A 17,309-nucleotide genomic window follows, 5' to 3' on the forward strand; every position below is an offset into this window, starting at 1 on the left:
CTCTAGTTTGTTCATAAATTGTTCACCTACCCATAAATTTGATAGGTGATTTGTTCCACGTTCTTCAAATTTTCTTGTAATATCTCATTTTATATTTAGACTATGTATTCATTTTGATCTTATCTTGATAAATGGTGTAAGATATTGGTGGACATATATAATTTTATGTATACATATATTTATATATTGTAACATATAAATAAATACTGAAAAATTTCTTTAGCATAAAAATTATTTGAGATGTATAAACTTATATTTTCAGTGACTTGGGTGCCAAAAATTATTGCTTAAACTGTAGGTCTATAACAATTTTTATTGCTTTTATTGTTGTTTTTTACTATTGCTTTCCACTTCCAGTATGTGGGAATATAATAGTTTCCTGTGTTTTCCTTGCACATTAGGTCACAACTAAGTCTCATGCCCATCCCAGAATAGTTATAAGCTTTGAGTCTTTGCTTAATAAAGTGGTTAGACTTTGTTGAAGTAACTCCCAGGGCATGACTGTAATCAAATCAAGACAGATGAGTGAGATTGTTCAGATTTTAAAAAAACAACACAAAATCCTACTTGGCATAGCAGCAATCATTTTTAAGTCACAGGAACAGCTTCTAAAAAGGTTATATAGAAAGTTCTACATAAGAAATATTTTTAAAAATAGGAATGACAGCCATCATGTTAGGTACTATCTGACATGGAATGAAGGAATTGTGCTAACAGACTCTAGGAATATGGTCAACATTTTATAATTATTAATTAACCAGGCTTTTGCCTCAATTATTATCTTTATTTAGATTGTAAAGAGCCAAAATTTTGTGAATCTGAGTAGGAGTGGTCACTGGCTATCTCAAACAACCTAAGTTATATTAAATATATATTATTTAAATGCAAGGTGGTGTGAACTTTCAGGTTATGTAAGTAACAAGATAGAGGAAATCTGTTTTTTTCTGATCCCATGATCTTTTAAACCTCTCCAAAACAGATTCTGAAGGAGATTGAATGGTTTGCCCACAGTGATAAAATTAGTGTTTGAGGAAGGAGTTGAACTCAGGTATTTCTGAATCAAAGCCCAATGTTCTGTCCACTATGCCATGATGTCTCTGAACATTGACAGCAATTGATGTGAGCTGAATTATTTAGCTTCTGAGATACCTTCCAGCATTATATCTGTCATCCTGTTATCCTGTGTTTTGTGAGAGGAAACATTTGGACTTAATGATGTCAACATCAAGGAAAGCTAGGTAGCATGGTGGATAGAGCACTGGCCCCTGACTTAGGAGATTCTGAGTTCAAATCCAGCCTCAGACACTTTCCTAGCTATGCAACCCTGAGAAAGCCACACCCCTGATTGCCTAAAAAAATAAAGATTGGGTAGGGATAGGGACCAAAAACATCTGCTTTTTCATAACTTACTATCTAACTCTTTCTTCTCATACTCTCATTCTGAACCACTTCTTTGGATGAGTTCTCTAAGTTTACTTGTACAAATTAGTATTTCCAGTTTGTCCTAAAATGATTTCTTTCAAGCTTCAAGGTAAGGCCTTGTTCTAATATTTAAGGAAATGAAATGAAAGTAGTTTAGGAATTAATAGATCTGAGTTTGAGCAGCACCTGGTCTGATTCTGCTACTCATTGACTTTTCCAAGGTCACACAGTTACTTAAGCCTGTCTTTTCTTCTATATAAAACTGAGACATTGAACTTGATCAGTAAGAGCCCTTCTAGTTCTCATAGTCTGTGTTTTTTTATATCTGTTACCCTGGATAATTTTAGAGACACTGGCAGTTTCCCCTTCTCAGTCTTTGTCTTTGAAGCCTGAGTCCTAGTATTTTTCTTTGTCTCCTGAATCTTCCTAGTTGCTCTTCTCCATTTCTCTAGTATTTCTGCTTTGGCCACACCTGCAGCTTCTGAATCAGGTACAAAGGGATCATGAATTTTATGCAGTGATAGGATGATGATGCTGTTTTATTTTTAAAACTCATCTAGTTAATGGCCAACTTTTATTGTACTTTTTGGCTGCCGTGGCACATTTGACAACCTACAATGACTCCTCATTTCCTTTACAAGATATGACTGCTAAATTGAACTACAGTTTTTTTTATGGCATTCTAAGCCAGGAAGACATTTAAAGATGTAATTAAGTTTAATCATAGGGTCATAGATTCAGAGATGAAAAATACCTTAGAGGTCCTCTGGTCCAACGTCCTCATTTCAACAAGTGAGAAAGGTTAAGGGACTTGCCCAATATGAGACAGCTAGTAAGCATCAGAGGGAGGTTTTGAAACCAGGTCCTGTAGCTACAGAGCCAGCTCCCTCTTCTCTCTGATATCTGTTACGGGAGAGAGAGGGGACTTCGGTCACTGCACAAGGCAGAAATGACTCACTGATGATGAGCAGCTAAAAAGTTCTGATATTTGAATTTCTTTTTTCCATTAATATCCTTAATTTGAACTTAAAGCTTTTGAAATACACAGTCATTAAACGGAGCCTTCAGTTACTTTATACCAGAATGGAGTAAATTTGAATAGCTTAAATGGAGAGGCATAGCATACAACAACCGATGCAACAACCAGCCAGAAGTCCGGAGGATTGATGCTGATCCATGTTTCTCCCCCTCCCCCACCTTGAGGTGATGGAGTCGGGGTGCAGAATGAAACAAATTTTTGGACTTGGTCATTGTGTGGATTTGCTTTGCTTAATTATGCTGATTTGTTACAAAAGAAAGTTTCTAGCGGGGAGTGGGGAGTGAAATTATTTATTCAGATGTCCCCTCAAAGAAAGAAAAGATCATTAAAACCTGTTTTTAAAGGCTCAAAAGAGCTTTTAAACACAACTCATCATCTTTCCCTGTAAACCCACCTCTCTTTTTACCTTCTCTGTTTCTGTCAAGGGGAACACCGTCCTTTTCAGTCACCCTGATTAATTATCTTTGCCATCTGCAACTCCCTACTCTCCCTTACCTCACATATCCAGTCAGTTGGTAAATCTTATTTCCATCTGTACCACTTCCCTCCACTCACATAGCCATCATCTTAGTTCAGGCCCTAACTACCTCTCACCCACCTGTACTAGTAATAGCTTTCTCCTTGGGCTCTCTGTCTCAAGTCTATCCCCATTCCAGTCCATCTTCCATATGGCTTCAAGGATTATTTTCCTGAAGCATAGTTCTGACTATGTGACTCTTCTGATCAAGAATAGTGCCTTTTCACTATTGTTAAAATATAACCTCTTCCGTTTGTCATTTACAGCTCTTCATAATCTGTTCCTCCTTTTTCAGCCTTCTTACATATTACTTCCCCACCTGATCTAGCCAGACTGACTTGGAGTTCTTCATACATGACACTCCATCTCCCATTTCCCTGCTTTTACATTAATTGTCCCCCATGCCTCGGAGTCTCTTCCTTCTCATATCTGCCCTTTGAAAACCCCGGTTTCCTTCAAGATTCATTGCAAGCCTACCTTTTGCATGAAGATTTTCCTGCTCTTCTCTCTTCTGCCCAGCTAGTAGGACCTTCTACCTCATTCCAAGTTACCTTGCATCTGCTTGTATATATTTTGTACATACTTATATAGATGCATATTGTTTCTTCTTAAAGGTAGGGATTTTCATGTTTGTCTTGTAGCAATTAGAATAGTGCCCAGCACATGATAATAAATACATATCCTTAGGTTGATTGAGAGGAAGGTATTCTGAATCAGGAAAGGCTTCATGTAGAAGGTGATATTTGAGTGTCTTGAAAGATAGAAGGGATTTTAAGAAAGCAGAGGTAAGGAGAAAGTGCATACCAGCATGGGGAACCTGTGCATAGAGACATGATATATAATATGTGTGAGCAAAGCAAGGAGACCAGTTTGACTAGACCAAAGAGAACATGAAGGAGAGTAAGGTAGCAGACTCCAAATTAGAAATCTATTTATTACAACAAAACCAGTGTAGCTAAAATTAAAAGAAAAGCAAGAAACTGGGTAAACATTTTTATGGCAAGTTTCTCGAAGAAAGGTCTCATTTCTCAAATATATAGGGAACTAAACCAAATTTATAAAACTAAGAACCATTCTTCAGTTGATAAATGATCAAAGGTATGAACAGGCAGTTGTCAGATGAAGAAATCAAAGCTATCAATAGTTATATGAAAAAATGCTCTAAATCACTAATTAGAAAAATACAAATTAAAACGATTCTGAGGTACCAACTCACATTCATTAGATTGACTAGCATGACAGAATAGAATAACAAATGCCTAATGTGGGAAAATAGGTACACTGATATGCTGTTTCTGAAGCTATGAACTGGTCCAATCATTTTAAAGAACAATTTGGAACTATGCCCAAAAGACTACATAGTAAGACTGTGACCCAGTAATACTGCTGCTACTAGGTCTGTACCTAAAAAGATCAAAGAAAAAGGGAAAGGATCTATATGTACAAAAATATTTATTGCAGGTCTTAGTGGTGGTAAAGAATTAAAAACTGAGGAGATATTCCCTTCAACTGGGGAATGGCTGAACAAGTGGTACTATATGATTGTAATGGAATACTATTGTGCTATAAGAAATGATGAAGGGAATAGTTTCAGAAAAACCTGGGAAGACAGATGAATGGATGTAAAGGGATTGTGACAATGAATTGTGAAAAACTTAGCTACCCTGATCAGTAGTTATCCATGACAGTTGTAAAGGACTTGTGATGAAAAATGTTATCTACTTCCAGAGAGAGAACTGATGAACTCTGAGTACAGATTGAAGGATTTTCTTTATTTTCTTTTTTTTCTGCAACATGGCTAATTTAGAAATATATTTTGCTTGACTTCGTATGTATAATGGCTATCCTATTTATTGCCTTCTCACTGGGTAGGGGAAGAAGTGAATGGAGGGAAAGAATTTGAAACTAAAAATAAAAAAAAATTTAAATGCTTTTTAAAAAGACTATTGCAGTAGCCTAGGTGAGAGGTAATGAGAGCCTACACTAAAGTGGTGGCCATTTTAATAGAGAAGAAAAAAAGGAAATGAAAGATGGTATAGAAGTAAAATTGATAAGACTTGACAACTGATTGAATGTGTAGGAGAATGAGGAGTCTTAAAGGCTATCCTCCAAAAAGGGACCTCCTATGCATGTGTCAAAATCATAAATGATTCTATGAAAGATATTAACAGTAAAAGAAACTTTACTTCTGTTTAGACAACCTTCTGATTATTAATATCAAACAAGGCATAAGTCAGAGAGACATTTGCTCAAAGATATTTGTTACTATAGTGGGATGATACCTAGCACAAAGTCAAAAGCAAAGAAGGATTCATTTAGTGTGGTCTTTAAAAAAATGATGGGGGCTTATACAGTGAGAATGAGGGATAACTGATGAAGAATTCACCTGCTCCATTGGTATCTATGTAATATCAGGAAAATGTTAGGAAAACCACTGACTGGTGGATTTATGAGGAGACATGGATAAGAATTATACTGGCTAAGAAGGTTGTGAATAGGTTTTGATGGGCATCATTGGAAGGAGCAACCATACCCTTGAGATCAAGCTCCTTTGGTGCAAATACTAGACTCCCAGGAAGCTACAGAGATAAGGAAGATATAGTCCCCATCTTCAAAAAGTTTGACATCGGGTAAATATTTTTTAAAAAACCCAAATAACTGCATGTCGAAGAGAATGTGACACTATATTAATATACTACAGATCTTTCCTGCTTCAGGGATCTGTAGTTTTGTTAACATGGATACTTCCTCCTTTAAAGCAGATTTTATCCTCTCTATAACTTAGCCTTTGAGAGTTGAATTCAAGACAACAAGCATATATTAAGTGCCTAGTATGTGCCAGGCAGTGAGTATGTAAAGACAAAAATGAAAATAACCTTTTCCCTAGGGGAACTTGCCTTCTCCTAGAGTTCCTGTGGCTGAAAAAAGCCAGCCTTGTGATGAATTTCTCTTGACTAAATTAGTCTGGTCCTCAGACAGAATATGTATTCTGTTTATCAAGACCTAGATAGGTCTAGACTTATTCTCAAAATGTTTCCTAAGGTCTTCAGAGGATAATTTGAATATGTCTATATGCTGCTGCTGATTTTGATAGCCAAAAATACAGTAAGTGACCTCTTTCTGTCAATATCTCCTCTCCTCCCTCACTTTCACCCCTCACCCTCACCCAAGTGAAACATGGAATGTATAGTGTTATGCAAATAAGGCAACCAATAGATTTCAATCTACTATTTGGTAAAAATAATATTTTAAAATATTAAGGAAGTAGAATTTGTTACTGTCCGAGAGAGTGAGGAACTGATGATTTTTACTGACTTTTCCCAAGCTTTCTGTAGCTTTTGGAGTTAAATTTCAAGGGATGAAGGTTGTCAACATAGAAGTCTGACATTTTAGATGCATTTCCTGATTTGTTGGAGCCAAGTGTAAAGGCAGACCTCTAGTTAGAAATATAACTGGAAGGTAGTCTTCTGGGAGAGATTTTAATTTTGTATGAAATGATATAATTGAGCCATAATGCAGGAGAGATAGCAGCACGCTTCCCAGAATGTCTCAGGTAGGATTTTAAGACAGAACTGAAGGCAGAGTGATTTTCCCACCTTAGCTTCATAGTAATTGCTGTGAAATGTACTGTCTGGAGTATTTTCCTGCTTCATTGAAAAACTCGGGTCTTTAATCCACTATTTTCCTTTATGTCTCATTTCTATACGGTTGCTTCCATTGGAAAGAATAATAGGAAACGTTTTAACACATTCGAAACTGACAAATTTGTTCAAAATGCTAAAATTGTATTCCCCATCCACCTTCTATAATACAAGCTTAGACTGCACAGTTGAATTTCACAGAGACAAAGTATTTGAAGATTCCTCTGAAAAGAGCACATTTTCAAGTTTTAACAACTGATTATATGAGCATTTAGTAATGTGATTAAAGAATCATAAAAGCACATCTAGTAAAAGTTCATTTTCACCAAAGGAAATCAATAAACACATTTAAATAGTAAAGACTTTGACAGCTTTATACATTTTTTACTTCATTTTCTTTTATTTTTTTTATGAAATAAAATGTATGCCACTTCTTTTGCCCTCCTAAGAAATGGCATGCAAGTTACATTTTGTCTGTTTTCTAGAAAGTAAAGACTTTGTCTTATTAAAGCATGCTTTGAAGTAACGGTCATACAATATTATATATAATCTGTCTTTATCATGTCAAATTAATACATGAACAAATTATGAAAAATTCTTTTTATGTAGCAGGTTTCCCTATGATCTATTTTAAATAACTTTTTTTTCTCCCAGAAGAGATTTTTTTATTTTGGAAATAGAATTCACAGACTTGATTTAAGTATACCAGAACTTGCTAGTTTTTATTTGAAGTTGAAGTCAAATCTATTGCTCTATTGTTTATCCCATGCTAGTTATGAAAATTAATGAAAGTGAGGTTCCATATATATTATATATGTAACAGCAGAATATATCATTTAATAGTATAATTATAATATAAAATGTCTAGTTACATTTTATATAAATATGTAGCACATTGCATCCCTTCCTTTCTGGGTCAGGTTTATATTCAGATTAGATAGTTGGATAAAAGATAAGCATGTGTTTTTTTCTTTCTCTTTTAACCTGAAAACTTCCTTTTTGTGTTTGTTCTGTTAAATCTTTTTGATTAAAAAAAGAAACCTTTATTAGTTGTATTACTCATATTATAACAAGTTTATCTTCTGGGGAGGAGTATGTATATATACACATACATACATATATACACACATGCATATATATACACACACATATACATACACACAGATATGTTTATTTTATATATTCCAAGTAACTTACCTAAAAGTCATTCTAATAATATTAGAGAAATACAAACCTACCTAATTGAGTCTTGATACCAGGCATGGATGAGCTATAGATAAAAAGCCATCACTGAAGAAAACCGTGAAGCTGTCTACTTTGGGAGTGATCCTCCATGCTACCAAACTCACTCTCCCCATGGCCATTCACTTCCCCAGGTATATAAAAAGAAAGTCGCTGTGAAATTGGGAGACTTCAATCACAGAGTGACCAAGCAAGAGGAGGACTTTGCTGAAAAGATTGTTCAGTACCAGCGAGAGATGAAACATCTCCAGCAGCTGCTGCGAGACAAGCAGGAGGCTCTGGAAGAGGTGCTACAACAAAAAAGGTAGTCAGTCCCCGCTCTAGATGAGTTTACTGGGTGTGCCCGGGGGCAGGGAGGAAAGTCAGCATCGGCACAACTGCTCTAGCCCCTGCTTGCCAGGAGCCTCCCATCCCGCAGCTTCAGTGCTTTCTTAGGGCTGTGTCCACTGAAAAACCTCTGCTCACTTTCCTACTCCCTGACCTCCCTCCCCCATCTCCCAAGGTAATACAATCCTTTAAGGGAGCGGCTTAGAAATGGCAGGTCTTTTAAATATGGTAAAGTGCTTAAAAATAGAGAAAAAAAAGTGATTTGATGTGGAGAAAAATCCAAGTCACACATTTGTAAGGTATAGTATGTCAGGAGATCATGGGAAAATCCTGGTAATGTAATAACCCTCTTCTGAAAACTGATGTAATCACTTCATCTGAATTTCCAGACAATGAGAACTAAAAGCATTTAGATTGACAAATTTTGCTGATCAGGGTTAGTTTGATTCATTTTTGGTTTAAGAAATTGATATTGTCAAGGTATTGCATTAACTACTAATGTAGATTGTCAGAAACCCAGGCATAAATGGGAAGAAAAAAAAAACCAGTTCAGAAGCAGCCCCAGATAGCTTTTAATAATCAATCCTGGACATGTCCTATAAATAGAAATACTTCCTTGAAGGGATCTTCCCTCTGGTTTAAACTTTAATGGCACATTTCCCTTGCTACCAAACAGTAACTCTGAGAGAGGTAATTAAGCAGTCATTTTGCAAATCACACTACCTATTGTAAAATAATTATTTCTAAATTTATGGAAATTTAAAATCAGAGGACACAGCTATTTGTATCTGTGATAACTACTCTCTGGTACAGGATATGTAATACTCTGGAGTCTGACTAAACAGTCAGTACTTTCCCAGTCAACATGATCTTTTCAAGTTTCTGAAAATTGTCAAGCAGTTTTTTTTAATTAACTGAATAAAAAACTTATTAAATCTTTGTCTTTGTGTAGCAACTATGTGATGTCAGGATGGAAACTTCTGAGTTGATTTAATAATCTACCTGCCCCTATTCATAGGTTGATTTCATTGGGAATCTGATGACTAAGCAACCTAGAGGTATCATAAACCAAGAATAGTTGACCTTCACCTGCTGTCAAAGGGGCACATGCTTTGAGCCTTCTTTCTAGGAATGCAGTTAGATTTCAACTGATATATCCACGTTCCTTTACTTCATCATCAGCTATTTGAACACATTCACATTTGAACACTATTGGGCCCTGGGAACACAAAGGTCTCTGACTGCCCTCAGAGGAACTACAGTCATTCTAGTTGGGGAGATAGGACGTACACATAAAGAGACAACTCACAGTACAAAGTAGCATACCCAGGGTGCTCCAGGAATTCACAATAGAGAGCATTCTTCACGAATAGACTCTTACTTGGTTCTCATTAAGACCAGCAGTTGTATATACTTGTGCAGTAGCTGACCAAGACTTAGGATCTCTGGCCATGGAGCCAAAGAACAACATTCTGGCCTGCTCCACATGGACATCAATTAATCTCACTTCATTTAGTGAAATACTAGTCAGCCAGAGATTCTTAAGCTGTCAGAGGTAGAAATAAGTGACCCTGAAAGACAAATATCCTCATGGTTTATGTCTAATAGAAGACAAAAATTTTCATTTATTAAGACTTATCTTTTGTGGACACATCTTAACATGTGGTCTGTTTTTCATTAAATCATCTTTGCTTAATAGACACTTTCTGAGAGCTCTTGTTGCTTTTCCAGCCATTTGGGGCTGTTTGTATGAGAGACTTCAGCTTTGATATCATCCAAAAGGCCAATCTTTTCCGATGGATACAGTCTCATTATGTCTTTATCCTTTTGAAATAGTGAGAGATGCTGAATCTACAGGTACAGTAATTATCTACTAAATAAATAAAAGATTACAACTGTCTATGGAAAGTTGTATAGTTTGTCAATATGAACCTGACAGTCATCTCATATTACATCTTACATTAAGCATCCCCTTTTCACAGTGTACCTGAATTGGGAGATTGCTGGTTTATACTGAGATATCAGTCTGTACAGATGACAGAAAATTCATTGGCTTCAATGTCTCCATCCTATATGACTGTTTAATTTTTTCTTCTTTGAGGTTTATTCTAAGTCCCTAACATCTCTTGATTTTTCCATTTAGACTAATGCAAAAAGTGACCATAAAGCCTTTTTCCTTAAAGTAATTCCTTACATATTGATTAGGTAGACAGCTTTATAATGCAAAGATAATTTGAAAATTAAGTACAGTTCCCAAGGTCATATTGTAGTCTCCTAAGCCTTTTTAAAAAATTCAGTAGCTGCAGGTTTTTCTGGCTCTAATTGTCTCTTAAAACAGATCAATCAATAATCCAGTGTCTCTAAAATTGTTTTAATAATCTACCTTCCAGAAACTGTTGGGTTTTTTTTTAAAAAAAGATTCTCCTGCATTTAGCAAGATCTGTGAATGTCTGTCCTTGTAAAATTTTTCCTGTCTCTATTCTGGTCCTCACCGTTAAGAAAAAAAGGGGTTGGAGAAGTTGTTGTTAGAGGTTACAGTTACTAATCATGTGTGGCTTGCTGACCATCATCTTGGTTTTGGGTTAGTACTGTAATTATGTAGATTTGCAACCCAGAAAAAAAGTGTGTCAGCAGAAAACAAATCTAAATAACATGTCGCATAGTTTGGTAGTAATGTTAGAAATGAAGAACAAGCCTCTTTTAAAACCCTTCAAATTTTATCACAGCACATTTAAATTAGAATTTAGTTTATTGTACATTTTAAATCATGATTATGTAATTATATTAAAGAGTAGTGTGTGGGAAAGAGGGAAGTGCTTTATTCAACAAATGTGACTTAATATTGTATATCTGCTAACTGAAGGTAAGGAAGGCTCTGGACTGGTTGATTACATTAATACTTTTAGATACTTCACAGGGTCCTTGTGAAGAATATTTTGCAAGCTTTAAGACAATATGTAAATATAAATAGTTGTCATTATATATTATTAAAATTATACAAATAGAAACAAAAATTACTTAATGATCCTCCAATGAGTGAGGAGACAGTATCCTCATCCTAGTGAAATCATACTTTTTTTGGTTTGATTTCATTGATGTAAAGAGCTTCCCTGAAAGACTCCCTCTATATATCCAGAATTGAAACTTATATTCATACAGATTTGTCTGGGGCACTGACCTGCCCAGAGCCATAAAGCAATGTGACTGTTTCTTTTGAAAATCCTTTCTCTGATCTATGATCTATGTGAGCAAGTGACAGCTTAGTCCCAACTTTGAATTCTTTACTTTTATGTTTGGTCATATCTTTCCAAAAGAGTCCTCTACTCTTATCACCTTCATATACACCTCTCTTCTCTCATTAGCCTCCTCTCAGCATTATTTAAAGATAAGTCTTTAAATATATAATAATATTTTTATAATATATAATCATCTTTAATAATAAAGATAAGTTCAGCAAGCCATCTGCTGCATGAAAATTGATTTGCATTCAAATTGATGTAACATTTTAATGATTAACACCTTTGGGGGAGGGGACAGCGAGCTAGATGAAACCTTTTAGAAAATAGAAATTAACTTTATGCTTGGTAAATGGTGACTTGACCTTTTTTCTCCAGTGTTTTGGATTTTCTTACATCATAGTATTTATGACTTCATTTTAGAATTTACTAAATGCTCTTTGTGTTCAGGTTATTGTGGTAGAGATGCTGGGGGTACAAAAATGAAAAATGACACATTCCCTACCTTTATGGAATTGATAATCTCATGGAGCAATGGGATGTGTACCTTGACAACTGTTAACCAAGTTAGAAAATCTCAGGATATTTGAGAAAGGAAGGGTTTCACCAGGGTGACTAGAGCTGGGGTTGTAGAAATAGTAACATCCAACCTGCATCTTAAATTAAGAGAAGGGTTTCAGTAGATATTGTTGGTGGTTGTTGAGTTTGTGTGAATGCAAAATCAGGGAGAAGGTAAGGTGAATCATGAAACATTAAGTAGCCTCCTCTGGGTAGAAAGTAAAGCATGCTAAGGGGAGTACTCTGAAGTGATGCCGGAAAGGTGAATTGAAGCCAAATCATGGAGTGCCATGACCAACCTGAGGAATTTGTATTTTATCCTGTAGGCAGTGGGGCTTCTTTTGAGCAGATGACATGATCCAGTCATGTAGGATTGTTTTTGTTTTGTCCATTTATGAGATTTTAAAACTAACTCTCTTGGATTTCAGTTATTAATTAAAGAATAATTTTTTTGTCTTTTTTTTGAAAAGTGATTTATTCCTCTGGAATATCAAAGAGATATAAAAGTTAAGCCTCCAAGAAAGGACTCAAATTATCCCCAAGAGATCATAAAAATGGGAAAGGGTCCCACATGTACAAAAATATTTATAACAGCATTTTTTGTGGTCCAAAAAGCTGGATATCAAGGGGATGCCCATCAATTGGGGAGTGGCTGAATAAATTATGGTATATGAATATAATGGAATACTATTGTGCTATAAGAAATGATGAACAGGAAGAGTTCAGAGAGGCCTGGAAAGACTTATATGAATTGATGCTGAGTGAAAGGAGCAGAACCAGGAGAACTTTGTGCACAGCAGTGACCACAATGTGTGAGTTTTTTCGGTAGACTTGGAACTTCATTGTAAGGCAAGGACTTTAAAAAAAATTCCCAATGGTCTCTTAAGGCAAAATGCCTTCCACATCCAGAGAAAGAACTATGGAATTCAGTCACAGAATGTAGCAGATCATTGGTGTGTGTGTGTGTGTGTGTGTGTGTGTGTGTGTGTGTGTGTGTGTGTGTGTTGCGTTTTACTTTGTTAGATGATTTCTCCCACTCATTTTAATTCTGCAACACAGCATGACTATAGTGAAAATGTGTTTAATAGGAATGTATGTGTAGAACTTATACAAAACTGTCTGCTGTCTCAGGGAGGGAGGGGGGAGAGAGGGGAAAATAATAATCTAAGTTATATGGTAGTTATTGTAGAACACTGAAAATAAATAAAATTAATTAATTTTAATAAAAAAGTAGCCTCAAAAAAAAAAGAAGAAAGGACTCAATTGCAATTTTATCTATGGGGTCAGGGCAATGACTTTTAAAATACTAACATTCTTTTAAAAGTATCCTATAGGTGCTATTTAAAATATTTGTGATTAGGTACTATTACTACTTAGGTACAATAATAAAACTTTAAAATACTATTTAAAGCCTTAATGGTTTTTGAGACATATTTTGAGTACAAAGCCATTTCTAGTGAACGAGCCACGTATTTCTTAGACAGAAAAGGTAAAATTGACTAGCTTGGTAGACTTTTTTTCTTTTTTTCAACTCTCCATCCACTCCATAGAGGCAGCATCATTTTGGAAGCATGTATCATAACTGTAAAGTTGAAAGGATTCCAGGGGCCATGTAGTCCAACTTCCTCTTTTTACAGATGAAAGTTAAGGGATTTATCCTCAATCAGAGAAGCAGTAGGCATAAGAGGCAGAATCTGAACACAGATCAACTCCTTAGTATCTATGCACTCTACCATGCTAACTCATCCTTTAAAGCCCATTACAAATGTCATCTTCTCCAAGAAGCCTTCCCCAATTCCTACTGTTCTCAGAGACATTCCCTATCTAATCCATCCTTAATCACCAATTATTTATTAAAGACCTTATCCTGTGCCAGGCACTGTGCCTATGGATGCAAGTACAAAGAATGAAACGATCCTCACTTTTAAGGAGTTTGCATTCTAATGAATGAGACAACAAATACATACATACATATTTATATATATATGTATATATTTATACATATATACACATAGCATAAAGTGATTAAATATTTTTTATTCTTTTTAAAAATTTTAAGTTTTCAACATTCATTTCCCCAAAATTTTGAGTTCCAAATTTTCTCCCCATCTCTCCCCTCCCCCCACCCCAAAGTGCCAAACATTCTAATTATCCCTGCCACCTATCTACCCTCCTTTCTAACATCCCTCCCTTCCCTTATCCCCATCTTCTCTTTTGTCCTGTAGGGCAAGATAAATTTCTATACCACATTACCTGTATTTCTTGTTTCCCAGTTGTATGCAAGAACAGTACTCAACAGTTGTTTCTAAAACTTTGAGTTCCAACTTCTCCTCCTTCCTCCCTCCCCCCCCATCCCCACTGGGAAGGCAAGTAATTCAATATAGGCTATATATGTGTAGTTTTGCAAATTACTTCCATAATAATCAAGTTATGTAAGAATAACTATTTCCCTCCATCTTATCCGGCCCCCCATTTCTTCTATTCTCTCTTTTGACCTTGTCCCTGCCCAAGAGTGTTGACTTCTAATTGCTCCTTCTTCCCATTGCCCTCCCTTCCGTCATGTCCCCTACCCTGCTTATCCCCTTCTCCCCCTTTCCTGTATTATAAGATAGGTTTTCATACCAAAATGAGTGTGCATTTTATTCCTTCTTTGAGTCAAATGTGATAAGAGTAAGCTTCACGTTTTCCTTCTCATCTCCCCCTTTTTTCTTCCATTGAAAAGTTTTTTTCTTGTCTCTTTTATGAGAGATAGTTTGCCCCGTTCCATTTCTCCTGTCAATGTATTCCTCTCTCACCCCTTAATTTCATTTTTTAAAATATGATCCCTTCCTATTCAACTTACCCTGTGCTCTCTGTCTGTGTGTGTGTGTGTGTCTGTGTGTGTGTGTATAATCCCACCAACTACTCAGGTATTGAAAAAAGTTTCAAGAGTTACAAATATTGTCTTTCCATGTAGAAATGTAAACAGTTCAACTTTAGTAAATCCCTTATGATTTCTCTTTCCTGTTTACCTTTTCATGCTTCTCTTGATTCTTGTGTTTGAAAGTCAGATTTTCTTTCATTGAAAAAGTTGAGACTACTCACTAAGGGCTCTTCCTTGCCCATCTCACAGCACTCAAATGTTTTCCTCCACTATTTTCTCCATCTCTGTCTCATATGAAGAGGTGGCCTTTCTCCCTGCCAATGCAAACTTCTCTCTATGCCCCCTTAGTACCATTCCACCTGATGTCCTCCATCCAGTTTCTCCATCCTTTATTCTCAGTTTCTTTCCTTCACACTGTCCCTTGTTTGTTCTTTCTCTGCTGTCTGTAAACAAGCCCATGCCCCTTATCCTTCAAAAGCCCTCAAATTTTACCATCCCTGCCAGCTGTCATCCCTTATCTCTCTTTACCTTCTCAACTGAGCTCTTTGAGAAGGCTGTTTACAATAGAAGCTTCTATATCCTCTCTTCTCCCTTGCTTCTTTTACTTTTTGCAGTATGATTCCTAACCTCTTCACTCAACTGAAACTATTCTCTCCAAAGTTACTCGTGACTTCTTAAATGCCAGATGTGATGACCTTTTTTTCAGTCCTCTTCCTTCTTGACCTCTCTTCAGCCTTTGACTGTCAACTGTTACCTTCTTCTGATTGCTCTCTCCTATTTGTATTTTTGTGACACTTCTGTCTTCTGGTTCTCCTCTTACCTGTCTGACTACTCTTTCTCATTCTTCTTTGTTGGATCTTCAGATCAAACTTATTAAAAATGAGTGTTTCTTAATGCTCTGTCTTCTTCTCTTCTCCTCCTCTACTATGTCTCACCGGCTCCCATGAATTCAGTTCCATCTTGTTTGAAGGTAATTCCCAGATCTATCTATCCAACCCTTACCTTTCTTTCTCCTGAACTCCAGTTTTGTATCAGCAACTACTTTTTGGACATCTAAAGCTGCATGCCCCATAGGCATCTCACACTCAACATATCCTAAAGAGAACTCATCTTTCCCCCCAAACCGTCCCCTCTTCTAAATTCCCTTAAAACTGTCAAGGGCAGTACAATCTTCCTGATTCCTCAGGCTCTCAACCTCAGTGTCTTCCTAGGTCCCTCACTTGAAGTCATCACACATATATAATCTGTTGCCAAGTCCAATCATTTCCACCTTAACAATTTTTCTTGTGAATGTTGCCTTTTCTGTATTCACACAGCCCCTACTCTGGTCCAGGATCTCAGGTCCTCACACACCTGCACTATTTTAATAGGTCTTCCTAATAAAATCATCAGTTTTCTTCCCATTCCAATCTGTCCTACACTCAGCTGCTTAAATGATTTCCTAAGGTATAAGTCACTAAACTTAAATGACTCGCTATTACCTCCAGGATCAAATATAAAATCCTCTTTTTGTCACTTAAAGCCTTTCACAACCTAGAAAACTCTTGCTGTTTCACTTGTCATCTGTGCACTCTGCAATCCAACACCATTGTCCTTCTTGCTGTTCTTCCCACAGGACATACCATCTCCCAAATCTTTGACTTTTAATTAACTCAGTTGAATGTTTTTTCTCTCAATAGAATGTGATTCATGAATGGTACAGTCTGTGCTTTTGCCTTTTTTTTTTTTTTTGTATCCCTAGCGCTTAGCACCCTGCCTGGCACACAATGTAAGTGCCTAATAATGCTTGTTGACTGACTGAGTTGATTGTAAGAATAGAGGTTAAATTTCTGCTGATTATTATCAAACTATACTATCTGTTATATTTGACAACCTATAGCATATATCTAATTAATGTTAACCTGTAAATCATAAGATCATAGATTTAGACCCAAAAAGAAACTTAAAGGTCATTGAGTCCAACCCTCTCCTTTTACAGACCTAAAAGTTTCAAAAGCAAGTTTTGAATTCCAATTCTCCTGATTCCATGTCTAGCACACTATCTACTCTGCAACTTAGGTAGCTACCCCATGAATCCTGACTTAATTAATAATTATCTAACATGATTTTCCCTGAACAAAGAAGTATTTGGGTTAATACTTCATAAAAGTTATTTTTAAAGATTTTTTGACCCATATTTAAAGTTTCTGACCAGAGAGGAGTTCCCTAATTACATAGGACATTTCTTTCTTTAACAACTGAATACATTCATTAACATGGTGCATTGCACAAATACAGGCTTGATTTGTTGCTTGATCCTAGTGTCTTTATTCTGCTTCAGAGATTTTAACAGCATAATTGCTTAAAATTTTGAAGACATTGAGTTTCTTCATTTGAGCAGTTAAACTAAATATGTGTTTTTATTTTGCGTAAGACAACTGTCTCCTGTTTAATTTTTACAACCATACTTTTAAGTACCATCATA

General features: G+C 36.0%; 1 protein-coding gene across 6 annotated transcripts in view; it reads left to right on the plus strand.

The window, feature by feature from the left end:
- CEP89 (centrosomal protein 89) overlaps nucleotides 1–17,309 on the plus strand; it is a 167,814-nt gene that overhangs the window by 137,191 nt on the left and 13,314 nt on the right. For 5 of the 6 annotated variants that reach the window (XM_072632049.1, XM_072632046.1, XM_072632047.1 and 2 more), the window contains one exon: nucleotides 7,996–8,165. In XM_072632049.1, the coding sequence (XP_072488150.1) occupies nucleotides 7,996–8,165 (170 nt within the window). Of the gene's footprint in view, nucleotides 1–7,995; nucleotides 8,166–17,309 lie in introns of those variants that run through there. The other variant, XR_011972134.1, reaches the window with a different exon arrangement.

This window comes from Notamacropus eugenii, chromosome 1 (genome assembly GCF_028372415.1).
Source record: "Notamacropus eugenii isolate mMacEug1 chromosome 1, mMacEug1.pri_v2, whole genome shotgun sequence".
Classification (NCBI taxonomy): Eukaryota; Metazoa; Chordata; class Mammalia; order Diprotodontia; family Macropodidae; genus Notamacropus; species Notamacropus eugenii.